At 38.0% G+C, this 21,585-nt stretch overlaps 1 protein-coding gene across 5 annotated transcripts; it reads left to right on the forward strand.

Moving 5' to 3' along the window:
- The first annotated feature begins 11,753 nt into the window (after positions 1-11,753).
- LOC117402917 (clusterin-like) lies at positions 11,754-21,566 on the forward strand. 5 transcript variants are annotated; one of them, XM_034004576.3, is made up of 11 exons: positions 11,805-11,909; positions 12,391-12,536; positions 13,688-13,747; positions 14,366-14,493; positions 16,365-16,513; positions 16,934-17,104; positions 17,299-17,722; positions 18,102-18,242; positions 19,050-19,276; positions 19,663-19,838; positions 21,343-21,566. In XM_034004576.3, exons 4-11 carry the CDS (start codon positions 14,400-14,402, stop codon positions 21,353-21,355), a joined length of 1,395 nt encoding a protein of 464 aa, XP_033860467.2. In that variant the 5' UTR covers positions 11,805-11,909; positions 12,391-12,536; positions 13,688-13,747; positions 14,366-14,399; the 3' UTR covers positions 21,356-21,566. The 5 variants fall into 5 exon arrangements, with proteins under 5 accessions (XP_058879666.1, XP_033860466.2, XP_058879667.1 ...); XM_034004574.3 differs by lacking the exon at positions 13,688-13,747; XM_034004575.3 differs by lacking the exons at positions 12,391-12,536; positions 13,688-13,747 and having other exon boundaries at positions 11,755-11,909.
- The last annotated feature ends 19 nt before the right edge of the window (positions 21,567-21,585 follow it).

The raw sequence follows: 21,585 nt of genomic DNA on the forward strand, positions 1-21,585 counted from the left end.
AGATGCAAGATGCAGTATCTGAAAAAAATACACATAACAGAAGTTATTTATATATTACATTACCATTGTGTAATTATTTTACTTGAAAAACTGCTTTGTATTTGCCTTTATAAAAGTTTGCTACGGTATTTTTGCAGTTTTCCCATGTTTTTCCCTTTGTTATACTATGCATTTACCATAGTTTCCTCATGGTTTCTCATGTTTTTTAATATGCTTTAATGTACACTGTAATTGAGCATTCTTGCCTATGCTTTAGCATGCTTTCACTGTGTTTTAATACACTTTACTAAGTTTTTACTTTGGGAAACATTTATTAGGGTGGTCTTACCATGATGATAATGGCACAATAATGGGAAACTACCATGTACACTATTTACTACATTGCACCCCATAGTGAGTTCAATGATAATTTTAAAGACACAAGATAAAAAGACAGTGCTCATTGAGGACATAAAGACTTGGACATGTCAATATCGTATCGTATCTATCTATCTATCTATCTATCTATCTATCTATCTATCTATCTATCTATCTATCTATCTATATCTATCTATCTATCTATCTATCACTATGCAAAAATGACTAAGTAATGCTAAAATAATTACCTCATAATTATAGTAAGAAACTGCCTAGAGAACCTTTCTTGAGTCTGTTTTGTATAAACATAATAATGGCATGATGAATATTGTAATCGACCTGTGCTATGAGTAAGACTTACTCTTCATAGTCAAGTTTGCCTGAGTGGAAGCAAAGGGTTTGTCATAAATTCAAGAGTGAAAACGCTGTAGATGTACTGTATTTCACATTCCAGACCACAGCATCTCACATACAGTAAAGACACTTTTATTATAAACTGAGCAGAACTTAGGGCTCCTCCCCTGTTCTCTACCTCCAATAATATCTGCCAAGCTCCCTATTTAAATCCCAAGTCATGCCTTCATTCTCTGTCTGTGATTTTCATTTCCTCCATCCTCCGTTCCTCCTCCACTACGTTGTTCCACGTAAGTGAAGCTCACTTTCCAATCTTAGAGGCCCAGCCACGCTGGCCTTGCCTTCCGCCAGGAAGGTTCTCTGCGAGCCAGAGGGGACCCTCGGCCAGATCTATCTTAACTTTCATTTTCCTGTTCTCTCCCCTCTAGTTTGGTTGAAGTAACGGTTGCTGCCCAGCCTTGGAGGCTGATCGGTTTGGTCTCACCTCCACGAGGGCGGATCTCCACGAGCCAAGAGGAAACCCTATACTCCTTCCTAAGTCACAAAGCACTTCTCTCTATTCTGAATTCCTGAGGTTCTTCCTCCACACAGGCCTTGCTCCTGTCCCGTGAATTTTCCTTTGGATCTAAAACAAGGTCTGCTTCCATACTGTACACTTCCCGATAGGTGCAGATGGGCAGATGTTCTGTACTGAAAGCACATTCATTGTCTGGCGTGCCATGTAAATATTATTTTTTTAAATGCCAAAATGAATGTGATCTGCTCACTTATTCAGAATCACGAATCACCATACTGTAGGTCTTGATCAACATGTTTATACTTTGGAGGTGTGGGAGGTTACAGTTATTTTAGTCAGAACATTATGATATCATGTACTTCCTGGTAGCCAATTTGACAAAATAAACAAACATATAATAAGAGACACCTACTGTACCCTGGGATCTGACTTAAAGCTGCAAGGTCTCACATCCACACTCAGTTTTATACAATATCATTCCTTGGTGTTCGTTCACTGCATTTTGTCATTGTTTATCCTTGCATGCACTGTACTTTATCAGAAAGTAAACATGTTGACTTGAAATGCAGTGTAGCTGTAGATAGGGAGACAACCTGCCCCCATCCCCTCTCTGGAACCTGCTTGCCATTACAGTTTATCACGCTGTGAGCCAAACGTACACGGTTTTTTTTAATACTACTGGCACAGAAGGAGGTTATTTAGGCTCTAAAAAAGACATTTAAAAAGAGGGCCACGTGATATTTTTTAAAACTAACGCAGAACATTTTCAAAATGGGCTTAAAAGGCAGAAACATTTTAAATATATAAAAACTTGAAAACAGAGTAGCTGGGATCTGTGTGCACGTGTACAGTGATGCGCACATTCTACTAATTGCTTGTTATGTTAGTTAATGAGTGACTGGCGCTACACATGTACTTAACCAAGGTTATATGCATTCTTGTTGTGAGCACACTAGGTGAGTTGAGTAGCTGAACAAAGCTGTTTGCAAAGTTGAGACAACTTTTGTGAATGGACATGTTAAGTCAGCATTAAGAGTTGTGGCAATAAAGTACCATTGCACCGAAGAAACAGTTTGTGACTTTTTACTGGATTCACAACACACAGCTCTTAGCATTTTCCTTCTAAAAGCAGATGACTAACATCTGGTTTCACAGAACGTTATTAGGTAAGATATTGCTTGATGTTGGTGCTACACTGTAACTCGGGTGTGTGAAGCCAGACGTTCTGTAAGTATATTAGGTCAAGGTCTTTTATATCTAAAAAAAGAGTATCTAAGTCCTGGGCCACCACATTCAAACAGAAGAGTATCTAAGATAGGGTCCTGGACCACCACATTCAAACAGAAGTTTATCTAAGATAGGGTCCTGGGCCACCACATTCAAACAGAAGAGTATCTAAGATAGGGTCCTAGGCCACCACATTCAAACAGAAGAGTATCTAAGATAGGGTCCTGGACCACCACATTCAAACAGAAGTTTATCTAAGATAGGGTCCTGGACCACCACATTCATACAGAAGAGTATCTAAGATAGGGTCCTGGGCCACCACATTCAAACAGAAGAGTATCTAAGATAGGGTCCTGGACCACCACATTCATACAGAAGAGTATCTAAGATAGGGTCCTGGACCACCACATTCAAACAGAAGAGTATCTAAGATAGGGTCTTGGACCACCACATTCATACAGAAGAGTATCTAAGATAGGGTCTTGGACCACCTCATTCAAACAGAAGAGTATCTAAGATAGGGTCTTGGACCACCTCATTCAAACAGAAGAGTATCTAAGATAGGGTCCTGGGCCACCACATTCAAACAGAAGAGTATCTAAGATAGGAGTATTCCTTTCTGGTCTGACATCATTCACAAAGTCACCCTGTGACAGACACCCACTCCGATCAGCAAAAAACAAAGAGAATTAAAATAACAATTGCTACGTGTGCTGGAAGAACCAGCACTATACTTGTTTGGGGTTCGTCAACTGTGTGTTTTGTCTGTCTATTTATTTTGGCCAATGTGCCGTTTGTTTTGTTCAGTGTTTTGTGTTTTCTTTAAATGTTTTATTTGTTCATTTAATAAACCAGCGCCAAGGGGGAGAAATCAACAAAAAAAAGTACCATCTCTTAGTAATACATTAATGTGACCACCAGATGGTCACATTCTGCACAAGTTTTTAATATCTGCATGGTCGACAGCAACTCTTAATTAATTCACTGCCAACCATGCATTCTCATGAAATGTCTAACAGAGACGAGCTGCTACCATCGCCATACCACATATAAACCAAACAATAATACATTTAAATATCACAACCGTTTAAATAACCCCCACACAATACATTTAAAGCCCAATACACCACACACTAATTATACCCCCCCCCCGTGTTTTTAACTAAACACTAATGCAAATCCCCATTCTTAAATAAACAAAAATAATGCATGTCATCAGCAGAGCTTTGCCCTGCCCCCTCTAATTTCTCGATTGATATTTTTCTGCTTTAGTACCAGATTGCCTAGTCACTTTTATCACACATGCTGACTTGTAGAAGAAGAATAAAACCAAGCAATTTCCTGTGCATCATAGTTAGAGCAGCTAGAATAAAGTAGATTGCCTACAAATGGCTTGTGAAGGGCCAACAAGTCCACTAAAGCTATTAAGAAAAAGACAAAAATCTGACTACAAGCTGGGAAAAATGTGTTTGTCAGGAAGAGAGAGGTGAGAAATTATCAAAAGCACAGTCAAGAGAAATTAAAACAATCATAGCTAGCATTCAGCAAAAAAGGGATGGTGTCTACATGCATCTTATACATGGCATGCAAGGCATCTCTCAATTGAAAAGTCTAACTATTCAACCCTTCTTCACACTTCTGTTCAAGAAACCACCATGAAAGGAACTCCTGAAAGTGACGTTCATAGCAGAGAAAGAAGATCTAAAGCAGACTGGAATATTTTTTTCTTTTTCTCGAAAAAGTCATATAAAAAAGACAAAAATCTCTGTAAGGTGCAAACTTATAATGTTCAACAAAATATTCTCAAAGCAGTTGAGATTCGTTCAGACAGTAAACTTCTCATTAAGATCAGAAATGAAGATCTTATTGCGGCAGAGGCACTGTATCACAAGACTTACATCACTTTATACACAAGTAAATCCAATCTGAAGACTTGTACGGGCTGGTAAAAATGAAGATGATCCATATCAAGAAGCCTTTAATGCCCTCATAAGAGAAATAGGTGATGATGTAATACTCAATAGAAAAGCATTTCTGTTGTCAGATTTTCTAATGCAATTTAAGAAACATTCCCCAGCTTCAATCACCGAGTCTTCAGCAAATTACCATGTAGAAAAGTGACAGAAGCATTTGGAAAATCATTACGGTTCTGATATAATTATTCAACGCCAATATGGTCAGTCTAAGTCCGTCCTTGCTTTCAATAGTAAGAGCTCTCTTGCTGGTGCTGCTGCACTGAAAGATGAAATCAATGTACTGAAGATACATGAAAATCTATATGGAGGTGAAGAGCAAATATCCGATGACTATAAAAATATTGTGTCATGCTGTATCAATTTTATGAAAGGAAATTGGTAACATCAGAAGACCAAAAGAATACCCAAATCCAGATGAGCTATCTATTCAACATTCACTGAAATTTGTGCCATCACTTCTTCATTGAACAGTGCTGTGGCTCTTGGACAAAAAAGCTTTTGAAGCAGTAAGTGATGACTATGAGCTTAGTCATGACTGTATGGAGAAGAGCTTAGCTGTTTCTGAAAGCATTATCTACAATAGCCGAAAGAGCTTAACTCATCTGCATTTTGGACTGCCAGTTCAGCTTCACGCTGCAAATAGTAAGAAAGGAAAAATCAACATCCCACATTCATGTGGCTTTTCATGTTCGTATGATGTCCATCGATTCACCACTGCAGTTGCTAAAGAAGAGATCAGTAAGATCAACAGTGGAGTTTATATGCCAACTGGGTTACTTCACCAGGAGAAAGGTGGATGTCTTATACAGGAGGGGGATGATAACATTGATTTAAACACAGAAACTGTAGATGGAAAATAAACTTTTCATTCACTAGCAATGGTGGGGTTTCAAAAAGGTTTCACAGTAAGCAGCGAGGTGAGAAAGATCAGGATAATCAAAGGAAGTGATAAGTCCCTCAACACAGAGGATATCATAGCAAGTACCAGGAGTGCTTCCTTTATGAAGCCTAACTATAGACCTGAACCTCCAAGGGTTCATAATGCTACAAACAAGATAAAGAGCTGCAAATATCAAGGTACAAATACAGAAGATACTTCATGGGTGCTGCTGAGAATGGTGAGTCATAATGAACTGCCACTGCCTCCTTCTGATGGTACACAAATTATTCGATTTTGGACAGGTTTCAATGCAAGTCTTTTTCTCTGAAGTACAGAGCTTTACAAGAGCTGTTTACACACCTGTGATACAAGCAGAGCATGCAAATATTGCCACAATATTTACTTGCTTGAAAAAGATCAAATAAATAACAAACGCCCTGGGTCAGTCTACCCCAATACAAATATTTGACCAGTAGCCATATGCTGTGGCCCAACAAGTAAAATGGACAGGGCCTGAACTTGGAAATGTGTTAAGGCTTGGAGCATTCCATGCCCTATGCACATTTATAGCAGGAATAGGAAAGCTATGAGATGATGCTGGCCTGAAAGCTTTGCTTGTTAAATCTGGTGTTTATGCAACACACACTGCAGAAATGCTGCTAGCAGGAAAGCAGTTTCATAGAGCTGTATGTGGGCTTATGCTCTCATTTGAAGCCTTAATGCAACTGAAGCGTGTGGCATTCTTTGACTAGAATGAGACAAGTGATGAGGGAAGAGCCATGTGTGAAGCTCTCTGGCAGCATGTAGCAACACGGCATGCTTCCTACCAAAATGAAAATGCCCAGAAAGCTTTCACCATCTTGATAACTACCTTGAGGGAACTTTTCTAGCATTACTTGTTCATTTCCAAAATATCAGAAGAGAGCAATCTCCAACATTCAGGCTTTGGGATATGTTCCCAGATGTAGTTCATATACTGCTGAACAACCTTAGAGCAGAGCGAGTCGCTGGTTGCTTCACCTTGGTCCTACTGCTTCCAAATTACTGTAAAATGTGATGTGTGATTTTCATGGGCAAATCCCCTGTGAAGACATGTGTACATGTGTGCAAAACAACTTACCTTGCATTGAAATGTGTTCCTGTGAGTGTGGGAACATGCCTTAATCCTATTGTAGATGCCATCACAAGTGATGATGAAGATTGAGGCACATTATTCAAGATACGGTAGAGGCACAGAAATGCCTTTTTAATTTATTTTTTATAAAAAATACTTAATCTTAAGGCTCATAGACTTTTGTTGTCATTATTGCAATTTGTTAACAAAAAAAGTTTCAGTTTTACCTTGTTCAATAAGAAATGTACAAATAAAGTTAATTAAAGTGTTAAAAGTGTCTTTTTAATAAAAACATAGGATGGCGTACAATTACCCACGTTCTACGACTGAACAAAATTTTCTCTGAGGGTAGTCATAAAACAACATTGTGGCAGGGTGCCCTGCCCCTCTGCGTATTTTTGTGTTTTATGGTGTGTGTACGTATTGGTGCACGGAGTGTGGGTTATGTAGCACAGGTGATTTAAAATGTATATTTGTATTTAGGCACAGAGATTGCACAACCACTTCACATGCAGATCAAAGTGGGTATTTGTTTGGGGGCACAGGGGTGCACAATTAGTCCACGTGCAGACTGTGCCGAGATTCAAGTGCATGACTGATTAGCAATCGAGTTTCGGCACAGCTGCATAAAAGAGCGAGTGCTTCACACAGGGTTGGTGTGTTTGCAGTGGAGAATGGGGGAGAGAGGAGAAATAAAAATAAAGAGAATTAAAATAACAATTGCTACTCGTGCTGGAAGGACCAGCACAATACTTGTTTGGGGTTCGTCCACTGTCTGTGGAGTTCGGAGGAGGAACGTGTGGGGAGTTCAGAGGAGGAACGTGTGGAGAGTTTGGAGGAGGAACATGTGGGGAGTTCAGAGGGGGAACGTGTGGGGAGTCCGGAGGAGGAACGTGTGGGGAGTTCGGAGGAGGAACGTGTGGGGAGTTCAGAGGGGGAACGTGTGGGGAGTTCAGAGGAGGAACGTGTGGGGAGTTCGGAGGAGGAACGTGTGGGGAGTTCAGAGGAGGAACGTGTGGGTTCAGAGGAGGAACGTGTGGGGAGTTCAGAGGGGGAACGTGTGGGGAGTCCTTATGGTTTAAACATTCCAGGACTCCTTCAACATATGCAGTCACAGACAAAAGTATTTGGGCAATTAAAAAAATTAGAAAAACCACAAAGTGATTTCTATAATTTCTAATTGATCTATTGAAAGATATAAATTAAAGTAGAGATTCAGCTTTATAATAAAACAACAAATTATTACATAACATGCATAAAATGAAAAAGAACATGCAAAAACTAATTTCATACTTTGACAAATGTATTTGGGCACCCTTCAGTAGTATTTTGTGTGCCCACCCTTTGCTTCCTTTACAGCTTGCAGTCATTTTTTGTATTTTGAAACCAGTTCCTGGCATCTTTCTGGAGATATTTTTGCCGATTCTTCAAGACATACGGTTCTTGAGTTCTGCAATCGACTTTGCTTTCCTTTTTGCAACAGCAACCTTCAAGTCAATCCACATCTCAATGGGATTCAAGTCTGGGGACTGAAATGGCCAATCCATAACTGTAATCTTCCTTTTTTTCAGAAATTCCTTTGTAGACTTTGCAGAATGATTAGGGTCAGAATACTGTTAAAATACAAACTTCCGTCCAATAAGCCTTCTAGCACTGGGTAACAAATGAAAGTGCAAAATGTCTTGATATTTTGCAGCATTCATTGATCCTTCTACAATACAAAGGTCGCCAGTGCCTGAGGAAGAAAAACAAGCCTATACCATCACACAACCTCCACCATGTCTAACACTGTGCATGATGAACTTTTCTTTAAATTCTTCTCCTTCTTACTCCAAACATATTGATGCTTTCCTGGTGAGAGAAGTTATATTTTGGATTCGTCTGACCATAACATTTGGTTGAAGAAATCATCTCGCTTCTTCAAGTATTCAATGGAAAAAGCTTTATTTTATGTATTGTTTTTAATAAAGGTTTGCATCTTGGTTTTTACGCCCATGGACATTCATCTTGTTAAGGTATTGCTGAATTGTTCCTTTGCGAATTTCTTGACCATCTTCTCTCAATTCTTGTGTCAAATCAGTAATCCAAGGATTTTGCCAGACTGCTCAAATGATTCTTCTTCCAGTTGAGGTCGTAAATAACAGTGAATTTTATTTACAAGACAAGTTGAGTTATTTATAATCTAAGGGGAAATACAGTGAATGCTGGTGCTGGTTCTCGGGAAACGAAAAACAATAACAAACGAAAAAGTGTCCACAGGAACAGTCCTCTGTGACGGTGGTCCTTTTTCACCCCGTTTTTCTTTTGTTCTGTCCATTCACGCTGTTCCTGTCTTTGTTTATTCTGCAATATATATTTTGTTAGCACACATTCCCTAGCCTTTCTCTCACCTTGCTCCATTCACCAACCTAGCGTTGTGAGGCAAGACACTCCCTTTTGTACCGAGCCCCGCCCCTCTAGTCAGCCGAACGCCACTACCTACTACACAGGTGTTCTCAAAGATGGCTGACTAGAGTAACAGAGCCTGGACCACGTATGCTGTCCTCCTTTATCTGGAGATCCTCGTCTCCTCATGTCAGGAGGTCGAATTGCAGACGGGACCCCCTTCTGTCCAACACAGTGGTCAATGACACCTTTTCTCCCCAGGAGTTGCAGGGGCCTTGGTCAAAGTCATAACACTGTCAATGTATTCAAAAATGGACGCTTTTGTTGCCCTGTGAAAGCAGATTAAAGTGTTTAAGTTAATGGGTTTTGGTTATTTTAACTTATACCCTTTGAGCAACATGTGCTGACTCTTACTCACAAGAACAGGGGTATGAAGTCTGAATGAGGCTTGTGAGAGCACCGTGCATACTGATGTTCCAAAAAGAAAAGAAAAAATCAAGAAAATGAAAACAGTACTTGTACTTGAAACCTTCAACGGAAAATTACTTGAATCATCAATCACCCACAGCAACATGTTTCTGACTCTTACATCATCTACTGGATGAATTTAGAGTTTGTGAAAGTGTAGTGTGCATTGGCATTCAATATTTGACCTTTTTCTCATCAGATAATGGAATTGGAGGCTTAAGTATAAATGTCCTCCTTTTTAATAGGTAATCTGCCATGTGTGGGCATCTGAAATGAGACACAGAACTAACAGGATGCTGATTCAATGACTTCACCTGCGGAGACTTTGATTCATTTATTTTCTTTTCTCCTAGTGTAAAACAAGCCGTATACTGTAGATTGTTAAACACAGCCTGAAGTAAAAGATGCACAGAGCTTTGTGAAAATTAATTAAAACTGACTAACATAGGTGAGGATCAACAGGCAGGCTTGCTTGACTGAGTACAGATTATTGTTCTCATTTTTATAATGTCACATCAAATATCGAATTTACTTTGATGCTTTTAATTAGAATGAAACAAGAAACAAAACAAGAAACTAAGGACAAGTAGGAGTGAGTACAGTTCAGCATTTGGACAGGATGAGGAGCAGGAGTCACAGTATTGGAGGAGTTTATTATTATTTGTTTATTTAGCAGACGCCTTTATCCAAGGTGACTTACAGACTAAGGTGTGTGAACTATGCATCAGCTGCGGAGTCACTTACAATTACGTCTCACCCGAAAGACGGAGCACAAGTGATTTGCTCAGGGTCACACAGTGAGTCAGTGGCTGAGGTGGGATTTGAACCGGGGACCTCCTGGTTACAAGCCCTTTTCTTTAACCACTGGACCACACAGCCTCCAGTTTATTCAAGGCAGGCTTGTCTCTGAGGCTCTAAGAACCACAGCCTCTTCTCATAGTAGACACAGTGTTTGTAAAACAGCTCTTTTAAAACATGTTTAAATTGCATCTTCGGAAGTTAGAATAAAAGGATACTTAATAGCAAACCTCATTAAACGTCTCTCCTGAGGACATCAGTCACAGGCATATAGGGACGATACAGAGTTTGAGAAGCTCAGTAATACTTCTTTATAGGGTCTGTTAATGATGTTTTTAAAAAAAAAATCTATTGTCCAGAGTTTAAGAAGAAAATGTTGGCCCAGCTGGAAAAACTGTTAGACAGTGGGATGGAAAGCGTATTACTGTATGACAGAAAACATTGCAACGATTTGAAACGCTGCCGTCTGCTGTTCGTCATTATTATTGTCATACTGTAACCCTTTTTGTTACAACTATAAGATTGTGTAGTTTTGAATCAGATCATTCTTTTTTTTTATAGTTTAGATAAATATTACTGCATTTGCGACTGATTTTACTGACGGGTCACATATATTTCACAGCCTACAGTAATATCTATATATTTCGGTAAAGGAAGCAACTACCTTGGAATTGGAATCAAGAATCAGAATTATGGCAAAACCTACAATAGGGAGAATGCCAGTGAGAGTCTCTCTTGAAATGTTAGCTTGTACAAAAGAGTACATTGAAAAACAGTGACCAAATCTATACACACACATACTACAAATGAAAAAAACAACTTAAGAGAGAATAAATCAGAATGTGGTGTGCAGAGAAAATGTTGAATAATTATGATAAAGCAGATATATTTCAAAATCTCCTTCCAAGTAGCATTTTGACCCTGGCACTGCGGAATGCGGCCTGTTATTTGCTGCAGAGAGCTGCCCTGGCCGTGTGCCCTTAAGGTGGTTTTTTATCCACTGTCATCCAACACAGTACAAGAAAAGCAAGACTAATTTCTTAGTACAAAATGTACCCTAATATATAGTAACTATACGTTGTAAATAGACATGTATTATTATTATTATTATTTATTTCTTAGCAGACGCCCTTATCCAGGGCGACTTACAATCGCAAGCAAATACAAATACATTCAAGTGTTACAATATAAGTCATACAATAAGAACAAGAGTCATACAATAAGAACCATTACTTTACACTGTTTTCCATGGCTCCATCTAATTTACCATGACTTTACCATGGTATGTATGTACAGTACTACATTCTATAATAGAAGAAAGGTGAGTAAATCCATTCAAATATTAAAATATGAAATCTGATTTCAAGCAGTTTCTCAGTGTCTCCCTGAATTGAATTTGTTTTGTTTGATTTGATTGCCCAAGAAAGGTGGCCTATGCAACATCAAATGTTTGGATGCATCTTGATTAAACATTACAAATGGCATTGAAGATTGAGCACAATAAACAGGTTAAAGATCAGAACGTAATATGAGTAAACTGCAACTGTTTTTAAGTGAAAATATCTCCTGGCAGTAGATACAGTAATGACGGCTCCTTCTGTTGATGTTGCAGTGGTATATTTGAACTGATATTTGCGGTATAACATTGCCCACTACTGGGGAGAATTAGGAATAGCACAGAGTCATCACAGACAACGACACAACTTCTAGAAAACTCCAAAACCACAAAGAGCATTCTCGAGGGGTGACTCACTCCAGTGTCTAGGTATAAATACCTACAATAACACAGCCTCTATTCAGTGCTTCCGCTGGGAGAAGCAACTAATTAAGAAGGTAAGTAGACCAAATATGTTTTTTATTCATATTTATTTAATTATGGGTTTAAATATCCTGAAAGTAACATTTAAAAAAAAAAAAAAATGATGTTGCGATACAACTAAATTAACAATGTTGATGCATGAAATAACCTGTAATTTAATTATCCTGTATCCTTCTTTAATTAGTATTCATCATGGTTTACGCTTTGTAGCATCATACGGTATTGCTGATTTCATATTTCTTAATATTGCAGTGCTGCAGTACTGGCATACTTAAAACATGTATAGTCTAGAAGTCCTGTCTGACTGTTGCATTTTAAATGTGAAAATGATTAGAATGTGTAACCAGTTATTACAGTGATCCAAAGCCACCTTGGGCTCACTTGTTCTAGTTAAATTGGTCCAGCATGGCAGTTGAGTTGCAAGCATTAAATGACATGATTATTTGACATACAGTACTTGGCTGTTGATTTTTTTTTTTTCTCTTACTTCCATAGCAAATTAATTTGACATTCAGGGTATAATGGTTCAGATGAGTTTCCTTCCAATCAGCTATCTTGTCAAAGGTAGTTTATCCCCCTGGATTGATTGCTCTCATAAGTCAATGATAATGGAAAATTCCAGTCAAAAAAGGTCACTTACTGTAAGTGTAACTAAAGAAAAAACATTTGCCTTTCTGTACACTGCATTAATACTGCATCTCTGCTGTTACACTGTTAGAAATACAGGTTGTGAGATAAGGAATGGTTTTATTTAATGTGGTTTTATAAAATGATTTAATATTTACATCAAAAATTGCACAGCAGTGTGTATATCTGAGCAAAGAAAAACAAGCAAAAAAAAAAAAAAAAAAAAAACCAGCACAGGAGTGGCCCATTAATGTTAGATATATTTGTTATAAGATCATTATTATTACCAGTTAAAAAATTAAAAAAGTGACACTTATATATATATATATATAATATGACCATTGAAACCATAGTTCTGTTTAAAGATTTACCATTTAAAGCTAACTGTCAATATAATGCAGAGTTTTATATTTTTAAAGCAAAAAAAAGTGCATTCTCATCATGATTTAAGTCTCACTAATGCTCACTTTGTGTCACTGCATTTGCGGCACAGGTAATAGGATATTTACTATCTTCAGGATTTAAGTAGCTCTGCAGGAAAAAATAAAGAAAACAAGAAGACAATCTATAACTGCCACATTGCTAGATCTGCATTGCGAACACATGATGGCTCCGAGTTCTGGTTTCATAATGCATTTCAGTGCCATGAGCACATTGTGCAAGTTATGTAACAGTTCATGCTGACGGACAGCCTCTGGTTTCCCGAAATTTCCAGTTCACAGTTTATTTGTTGAGAAAAGGCTTCCTCAGAAAAATAAGTTAATGGAAATGTATTTAAAGTTTGGGGCACTGTAAAGTCATATTTATTACAATGTAGCACAACTGTTAACCCACTTATAATATTCTGACCTTGCCTGTCTCTGTCAGACTTAAAACCAAATACAGATGCATTGCAAAGGAAACACTGTAAAAAGCTTTGTTTAATGTTAATCTTCATATGTTTTGAGCTTTTCAACGCTGTACAGAAAAGAAGCTTTGTTAGCTTCAATATTTTGATGTGGGTTTTATTGAGATGATGAAACAATGCAGGATTACATGTGAACTGCAAAGTAGCTGTTTATATTGTACTGCAATTATTGAGAGTTCTAACGTTGATCTGCTTTTGCAAAATAAACGAACTATACAGCTTACACATTTCAAACAAACTGCATGTATTGTATTGCAGAACGTGGAATGAGAGTAATGGTCTAGCAAGCATATCTGAAGGTAGAGGTTTCCAAAAAATGTACGTTGGCCCATATACGTTCTCAATTTGAATCGTCAGTTCCAATGCAGTGCTGGCAAGCTGCAACGTGGTGGTGTGTTTGGGTTCCTAATTCCTAAAGAGCCGCAAAAAGACTATAAAGTATTAATCTGTCTTTTCGATTCTATTATTATCTTCTGTTATCTTTTCTTGACCTTGCTTCATGTTCAGTCAAAGAAATCTGATCTACAATAGCAATACAATGTATTTATATTATATTTACCAACTGACAGTAGACAGAGTTATATATACAGTTACTTTTGAACTATGAACTATGATTCACACGGATGCATCTAGCAGTCATGTATTGTAGCACAGTATTAAAACATGTGTCTCTTATCCTCTCCATTGTAAACATGCTGGACAGCCCATGCTGCCTTGGTTTACAATATAGCTGGAGACAATGGAATTATTTTCTACGCGTTTTCTTGAGGGCAAAGTTTGGTCCACTTTTTTTCAAAAGTAATTCGAATAATGTCTCTATCTTCAAATAAGTTGTTTCATGCTATATTATATTTAACATTAACTGACAGTGGTACATAGGTAGAGTTATTTATACGGTTCTCTTTTAACTTTTTGAAAATTAATATTTTCTTTCAGACCCATTCCAGCTGTTGTGTTTCTTTAAACGGTTATGAAGATGAGGATAGCCGTGGCATTCCTGGTTGTGTGCCAGCTCTATTCTATGAGTGAATGTCAAAGTAGACTTTCACCAGAAGATCTTAAACGTAAGTACCAAATCAGGTTTTGCTGGTGGGATGTTCAGTAAATTATTCCTTATAAATCTGTACTATATTAAATAAAATACTTTCAATAGTTTCTACAGGAATGAAAAAATAACTTCTCTTACCAATCAGCAGTAATGCTTGCAATACAATTCATGATTATGTCTTTGCATCAGTGGCGTAGCTAGGGGGGTGGAAATTCATTATTCAACGATGTGGGAGAAAAAGAAAATGTCAGCCCCTGCGACACTTTAAACCCTTCGCTTTCCGCCAAAGAACACTTGAAAAAATCAGTCAAACAAATATCTAGCTGTGATTGGGCACAGTCCTGTCATTTTTCCACCAGATACAGCCTTCGACAGCCTTCGACTCCTTTGATTGGACAACGCGTGTGCACGTACTGTTCAAACTGACGTGCGATGAGATGGCCAAATCGAAGATTAAAATAGAAATGGACTTTATTGTTGGAATGTGTTTTCTATTGTTTTGGCTAGGTTACAGTATTTGCACTGTTCAGATTATTTTATTAATGTTAATTTACACTATGTTAATAGTGTATAATTAATACAGCAAAAACATTGGAACTCTGTTTTGTACTGCACAGCTAATGCTACTTACTGTAGCTTTAACTGGAAGGCTTTACTTACGCATTCTGATGCGGCTGCTGAACTGTGGGGAGTTTGGTGTCTCAGGACGAGGGGGAGAGATTAGGCGCGTTGTTTTATTCACCGTTTGCTCATCCGGCGACACTCTGTGGTCACCAAACTGTTGTTAAAGTCAACAGGTGACGCTCACCGAACTGTTGTTAAACTCACGAGGAGCCACCAGTCACTGGTCTAGAAAGCTGGTGAGATTCACCAAAACAACATGGATGCCGCCATGGAGACTGTCAATGTAGAGTGTGGGGAGACCAAATTAAACATTTTATTCAACTCTCATGGCAAACCGTTTAAGAAATGGTAAATAATAGAAGTCCTACTGAATCCCATTCATTTATCAACCTTTTCCTTCCATTTAAGTAGTCAAATCCAAAAGCAAAGACATCTGAATTTAAGTTGATGGAGTTTATAAAGATGACAGTATTTGTATTATCTCTTAATTAAGTCATATTAAGAGAACTGCTTAGCACAATAAGAAATAAAAAATAAAAAAAAACACGTCAAAACATTTGTATGAATTTACTATTAAATTTAATTTAGCATGTTACTGGAGAGAATGTAAAGCCTGGTGGAGAAAAGTGTGTGATACAAGAGCAAGAAAACCCTCAAGTAAAGAGTGGAGTCGGAAGCTCGTGGACACACTTTGCTGGGAATTGCCAGTTGTTATGTACAGTGTGACTGCAAGTCTTTCTGCAGGTGTCACTGGCATCGCATGTGTATTTGTGCTTTGAAGCAATGGTACCAATCTGTTTAACAGATCGTCAATCCTTTCTCCTGTCATTCTTAAAATGTCTTTCTGGATACAGCTAGTCACCAAACTGTTTTAATCCAGTCACTGGTGAAGGTGCTTCCGCCTCACCAGTTTCTTTGCAGTGGTGAATAAAACAACACGCCCACAGTTGCTATGGGGGTACTTTAAGCAAGTACTAATGCTGTAACAAAAAGCAACAAACCTGTGCCAGGGAAATAAAGAATATTGTTAAGAGGGACGAGACAGGAGTTAACTGCGATTAACTGACAGCCCTAATTATTACCCATCTGCAAAAATCCCCCCCCCCAAACTAAATCCTGGCTACGCCACTGGTTTGCATAATAAGATGCCAGATTGTAAGATGGTGCTGATAAGATGTGTACTGAACAGTGGACCAAATTATTTTTTTAATATTACTCGTTCATTTTACTTGTTAAGCAACTATTATAAATTGAATTTCACAGAAATATCCCTATCGGGAGAGAAGTATTTAGACAAGCACATTGATAACGCTATCAATGGAGTCAAGAGGATGAAGAGACTGATGGAAAAGTCTGGAGAAGAGCACAAGAAGTATTTAAGCATATTAGACAGAACCAAAAAGATGAAGGAGGTTTGTAACTGCACCAGTTGATTTGAGCTTTACATAAAACTTCCTTTTTATTGATACCTACTGCTTAAGATTTTTGAGCTTGAGAATGTAAAGTGAGAGCTGTATTTTGGATGGGAATGAACGACAGGTTAAGTTTATTTTGTTTGCTATAACCAATTCAAGCAGAGACTGCCAATTGCCTTGGACTGTTCTGAACTGCACAGCGGTTTGATGATGTGGACTAATGTCCGTTGGAAGACAAACTTGAACTGAATAGGATTAAAAACAATTGATAAAAGGCACTAGACACTGTTGAATTAGTCAACTGTGTCATATAACCCCCCAGCTATTTTAGAATCTGTAAAAAGAATACTGGGTGATTTAGCTCTTGACTGCATTCAGTTGCAAAGTCCTATGTGACCTATTCTGTTTTCCTTCTAGGACGCGCTAAAGAATGCCCAGGAAGTTGAGTCAAAACTAAATGCAGAACAGGAAGTGTGCAATGAAACAATGCAGGCCTTGTGGGAGGAGTGTAAACCATGCCTGAAAAACACATGCATAAAGTTTTATTCGAGGACCTGCAGCAGTGGCTCCGGCATGGTGGGAAGACAAGTAAGTGTATTGTATTTTTTTTTAACTGTAGGGAGGTTCATGACGTCATGATATTATTAAGTTTTGAGTTACTAGAATTTCTTAATGGCCACAGACAGTACCGGACACTATCCACGCTATCCACAAACCTATGGGGTTGTTTAGCACATGTCTAAAACCAGCAGAACAAAATCTTTCTGCTTTCTCTTCCTTAGCTGGAAGAATTGCTCAATAGGACCACCCCTATGTCTATCTGGATCAATGGAGAAAGGATGGACTCCCTCCTGGAGGAAGACAAAGAACAAGACAGGAGATTTGAAGACCTCGAAGAACACTACTCTGAAGTTGCTGATGGGGTGGACAGCATCTTTCAAGACAGTATGAAGGTCTTTGATCACATGCAGTCCTCCTTTCACCACCCGTTCTTCAGTGACTTTCCCCGGATGCCGTCTTTTCTCAATGACGAGGACCACCCATTTGTCAGAACGAATTTCCCCAGCTCCAGGTTTCCCATGTCTGAACGCGGTTTTCATGGCTTGTTTCAGCCAATGTTTCACATGGCCCAGAGAATGTTTGACTCGGCCAACCAATACATGGAAAGAGAGGGTAAATATGACACAATGCCATCTTCTCCAACAGGTAACTCTCAGTTTTTTTCTTACCTTTACACAGTGGTATAGCTCTTTTTATTGTATTATATTACATTACACTGTTCTTCTGTAAAAAAAAAATATGTCTAGACTGCAAGCACTCAAGTGAAAAATGCATATATTGCAGTAAGCACACACATTTGGAAGGAGGAGGCAGGTCTGTTTACATTGGGTTCAACAAACGGACACATCATATGCATATTTTCATTTTAGAAGAGGTTTATGTTCTCTCTGGACAGTACAACATCCATTGCACGGGATGACTGGTGACACTGCTTTTATCTCCTTAAAAGCAATGGTTCTCAGCCCGGGATCTAAAAATGTTTTTGGACTGTATCTTTTATTTTATTTTACCTTTTTTTATCTAGATGGAAAGGGCAACGAAGATGTCATTGTGTCCGGACAAAACAGAGGGGACCGCAGGACATGCCGTGAAATTCGACGCAATTCCGCAGGGTGTCTCAAACTCAAGGAAGAGTGTGAAAAATGCAAAGACATACTGTCCATTGGTAATGTACATTTAGAACCCAGCAAGTACAGCAATACACAGTCCTTATAAAAATTAATACAAAGAAACAAAAAGTGTTTTTGTTAATATCATTTGATGGATGCACAATTTAAATACATATGACCATAAGACATACAGTATAACAGGAAAAGGTAATTACGCCTTTCCACGTTGTTGACGTTCATTATGATTTCGTACTTATAGTTTCTTCTGGCCCATATGCTCGCTACCAACGGAATGCAACTATTGTTAATATTTAATACTGCAAATGAAAGTAGCAAGCTCCAACTGAAAAAAATATTCAGGGTTTAACAAAGTTACCAAGCAGAACATCACCGATATAAAACACACATTGTGTAGAAAGATGTGTGGAAAGCTATACTGTATTTAAGCTACAATACATTCCATGGATGGAAAATTAGCTTGCCATCTCTACATGCGCATTTCCCCCACAAATCTGAAGTAATTAAAAATACCACTATAGATAGTAAAGGCTATATAATGCATAGGAAAATGGACATACTTCTTTTGTGTGTGTTACTTAGAAGTAGGCTTCCTTTCTGGCACTATGTTTGCTCTCAGAAGCTGCCTCCTGCACGTAGGTTATCACGTCACACTCGATTATGAATATCACTGGTTCTCTGACGGTTCTGCCATGTTGAATCTATATATATTATGTATGTGTCTCCAGCTTATTTGACTATTATCAGTATGACACCTGGAGGTACAGCCAAGTGACTGGAGTTTGTACATTATATATTTCATTCGAGCCTCCACTGCTCAGCTGTAGCACACATCTTTCTTTCAGATTGCTCTGGGAAAAGGCCACTACAAGGCCCCCTCAAGGAGGAGTTTGAGAAAGCCCTGGCCATGTTTGAGAAGTTCACGAAAGAATATGATGAGCTGCTGAAGAAATTCCAGCAGGAAATGCTGAATACATCCAGCTTGATGGACACCCTCAACAAACAGTTTGGATGGGTGTCTACACTCGCTAACGCCACCAAGAGGCCAGACGAATTCTTCCAGATTAAAACTGTGAGCAATTCATTCAGAGATACTGTATTTAAAAACAAATTTAAAAACATGTACACATTATTTTAAGAATAGGGTTCAATATTTTGGTACTGTAACAGAAAAAAAGGTGGTGTTATGTAAGTAAATTATTAGTTGCTGTAATTTAAGCTCTGTACAATGTTGTTTTATTACAGAGGGTAAGTAGCTTATATTTAGATATCTTTAGGTGCTTAATAGCAGAATGAAATGAAATAGAATGAAACAGAAATGTATGAATTTCTTGTCTTTTACTGACTTCTTTGAAGTAATTTCACACTAAATTAATGTTGCTTGTTATTCTGTGGCAATAATGTTCCCAAAGCTTCTTATTTAACTCCTATCTTAAAACATTTCACCAATTTCTGTAGGTGATTTCAAGAGGTAGCCAGAACCCAGATAACCCTGGAGACACCAATGTTTCAGTGCAGCTGTTTGACTCCCCTCCAATGACCTTCACAGTACCTGGTGATATCCCTTGGGACGATCCCAAATTCTCAGAGGTAGTGGCAGAGGAGGCTCTGGAGCGCTACAAACAGAATATTATGTGAGTGGATGAAGGGCCCATAACTGTTTTCTGTATCCAGCGATTGAAACATCCAGTCATTCCATATGCCTGGACGTTCTCCATACAAGACTGCAATCTGAAGTAGAAACAGTGGTCTGTCCTACAATGCAGAAGTGGTTAGGTAGTTTGATGATGGCTCCCAATTTTAATTTCTCATTATAAGGATGAATGGATATAAAGTGACAGCTGTATTGGTTGACTACTGCTTTATTGTAGGGGACTATTTTAGATTTTGAATTTTTACATTGAAAGTAAATTCTCACAGATAATCCAAAAAAGGGGGGATTTAAGTACCACTATGTGTGTTCCATGACATATTTGATCCTACCGATTCAAATTAAAGAGCCAGTATCATGTCCATATAAGTTAAAACAATACCCATATTCTGTATTGCACCTTGCTTGCTGTGCTGTTCCCTGTCTTCCAGGATGCTTGAGGCAACTGCAGTCTATCCCAGAGTTTGGTGGTATGTTTACATTTGTGGATGCAGTCCCAGAATTAGCGTCTTCATTCTTTCTGGTTAGGTAGTATCATGGTTTCCCCAAGCTAACTTATACAGAAAGTAGCTTCTCATGTTGCTAGGATACACTGTCTGGCGTTACGTGCAGCAGTGTACTCTGGGATGAATTTCATTAGCCTATCAGTTTTAGACATTTATTTATTTATTTTTTTTAGACATTATTAAAAAGTCATTTTTTAATTTTCATAAAAAAGCCAGTAATTGTATATAGTAAATTAAATACCAAGACCAGGCTTTCATAACCAGAAGCCTGGTCCTTCCAACCTGTCATTTTGCATAGGCTATTTATTCATTAATTTATTTTTTATTTTATGTTAATGTTACTGTAATAATAGAAAAAAAGACTTACAAACACATGTTTGAATTACTAAAATATCAACCAACTAGAATCGTCTATATAAATTATTTTTTGTATATTGTGGTGGCAGTAATTTAAACAGAACAGCATTTCACTTGTCTCACTATTATTAGAGGTACAGTACTATAATAACTGGCGATTTGACTAGCATGTGAGGAATAGACATTATGGTTTTTTTTTGCCTACATCTTTTTATCTTGACCACAGGTCTTGAAAACGCATCTCTTAATAAATAATTAGCAAATGTTCATAACAATTTTCTTTCCGGGACCTAGGCCTAAATAAAAAATACACAAAGGATTTGCTCAGGTAACTCAGCAGGAGGTGGGTCTCTCAGAGAAGGGAAAACGAGAGAACAGCAAAACACAGCATGAAAACTGTTTCAGGTAACATTGTTTATAATTGAAAGAGAACACTATGAAGGTTAAACTATGATACTGGATCTTTAAAATCTATAAAATAAATAAATCAGTATCACATGCTACTGTAATTGGACCCTAGGACAAAGCTACGTTTTTAACAACAGTCAAAGGCAGGTTATTTAAAGGGGGTTTTACAGTATTGCGACTGATGGTGTTATTGTTTTGTTTTTTTTGTTTTTTCAGAGTGGTTAAGTAACAGACAGCTTTTGTTATGCGGGACTACCTGAAAAGCCATAGAACTAAACTTCCATCTTCAAGAAAAATGTGTCATCGCATTACTGCTGAACTACTGCTGTGGGACTAGAACTATTGCACTATACATGTAGACAGTAAATTATCTTCCTAACATAGTGATGGATTGTACATCAAATAGAATTAGAAATGCAATAAAACATAATGTAAGCCTCTCTCTGTCTTTTTTTTTTT

The sequence above is a fragment of the Acipenser ruthenus genome, chromosome 5, assembly GCF_902713425.1.
Source record: "Acipenser ruthenus chromosome 5, fAciRut3.2 maternal haplotype, whole genome shotgun sequence".
Lineage (NCBI taxonomy): Eukaryota > Metazoa > Chordata > Actinopteri > Acipenseriformes > Acipenseridae > Acipenser > Acipenser ruthenus.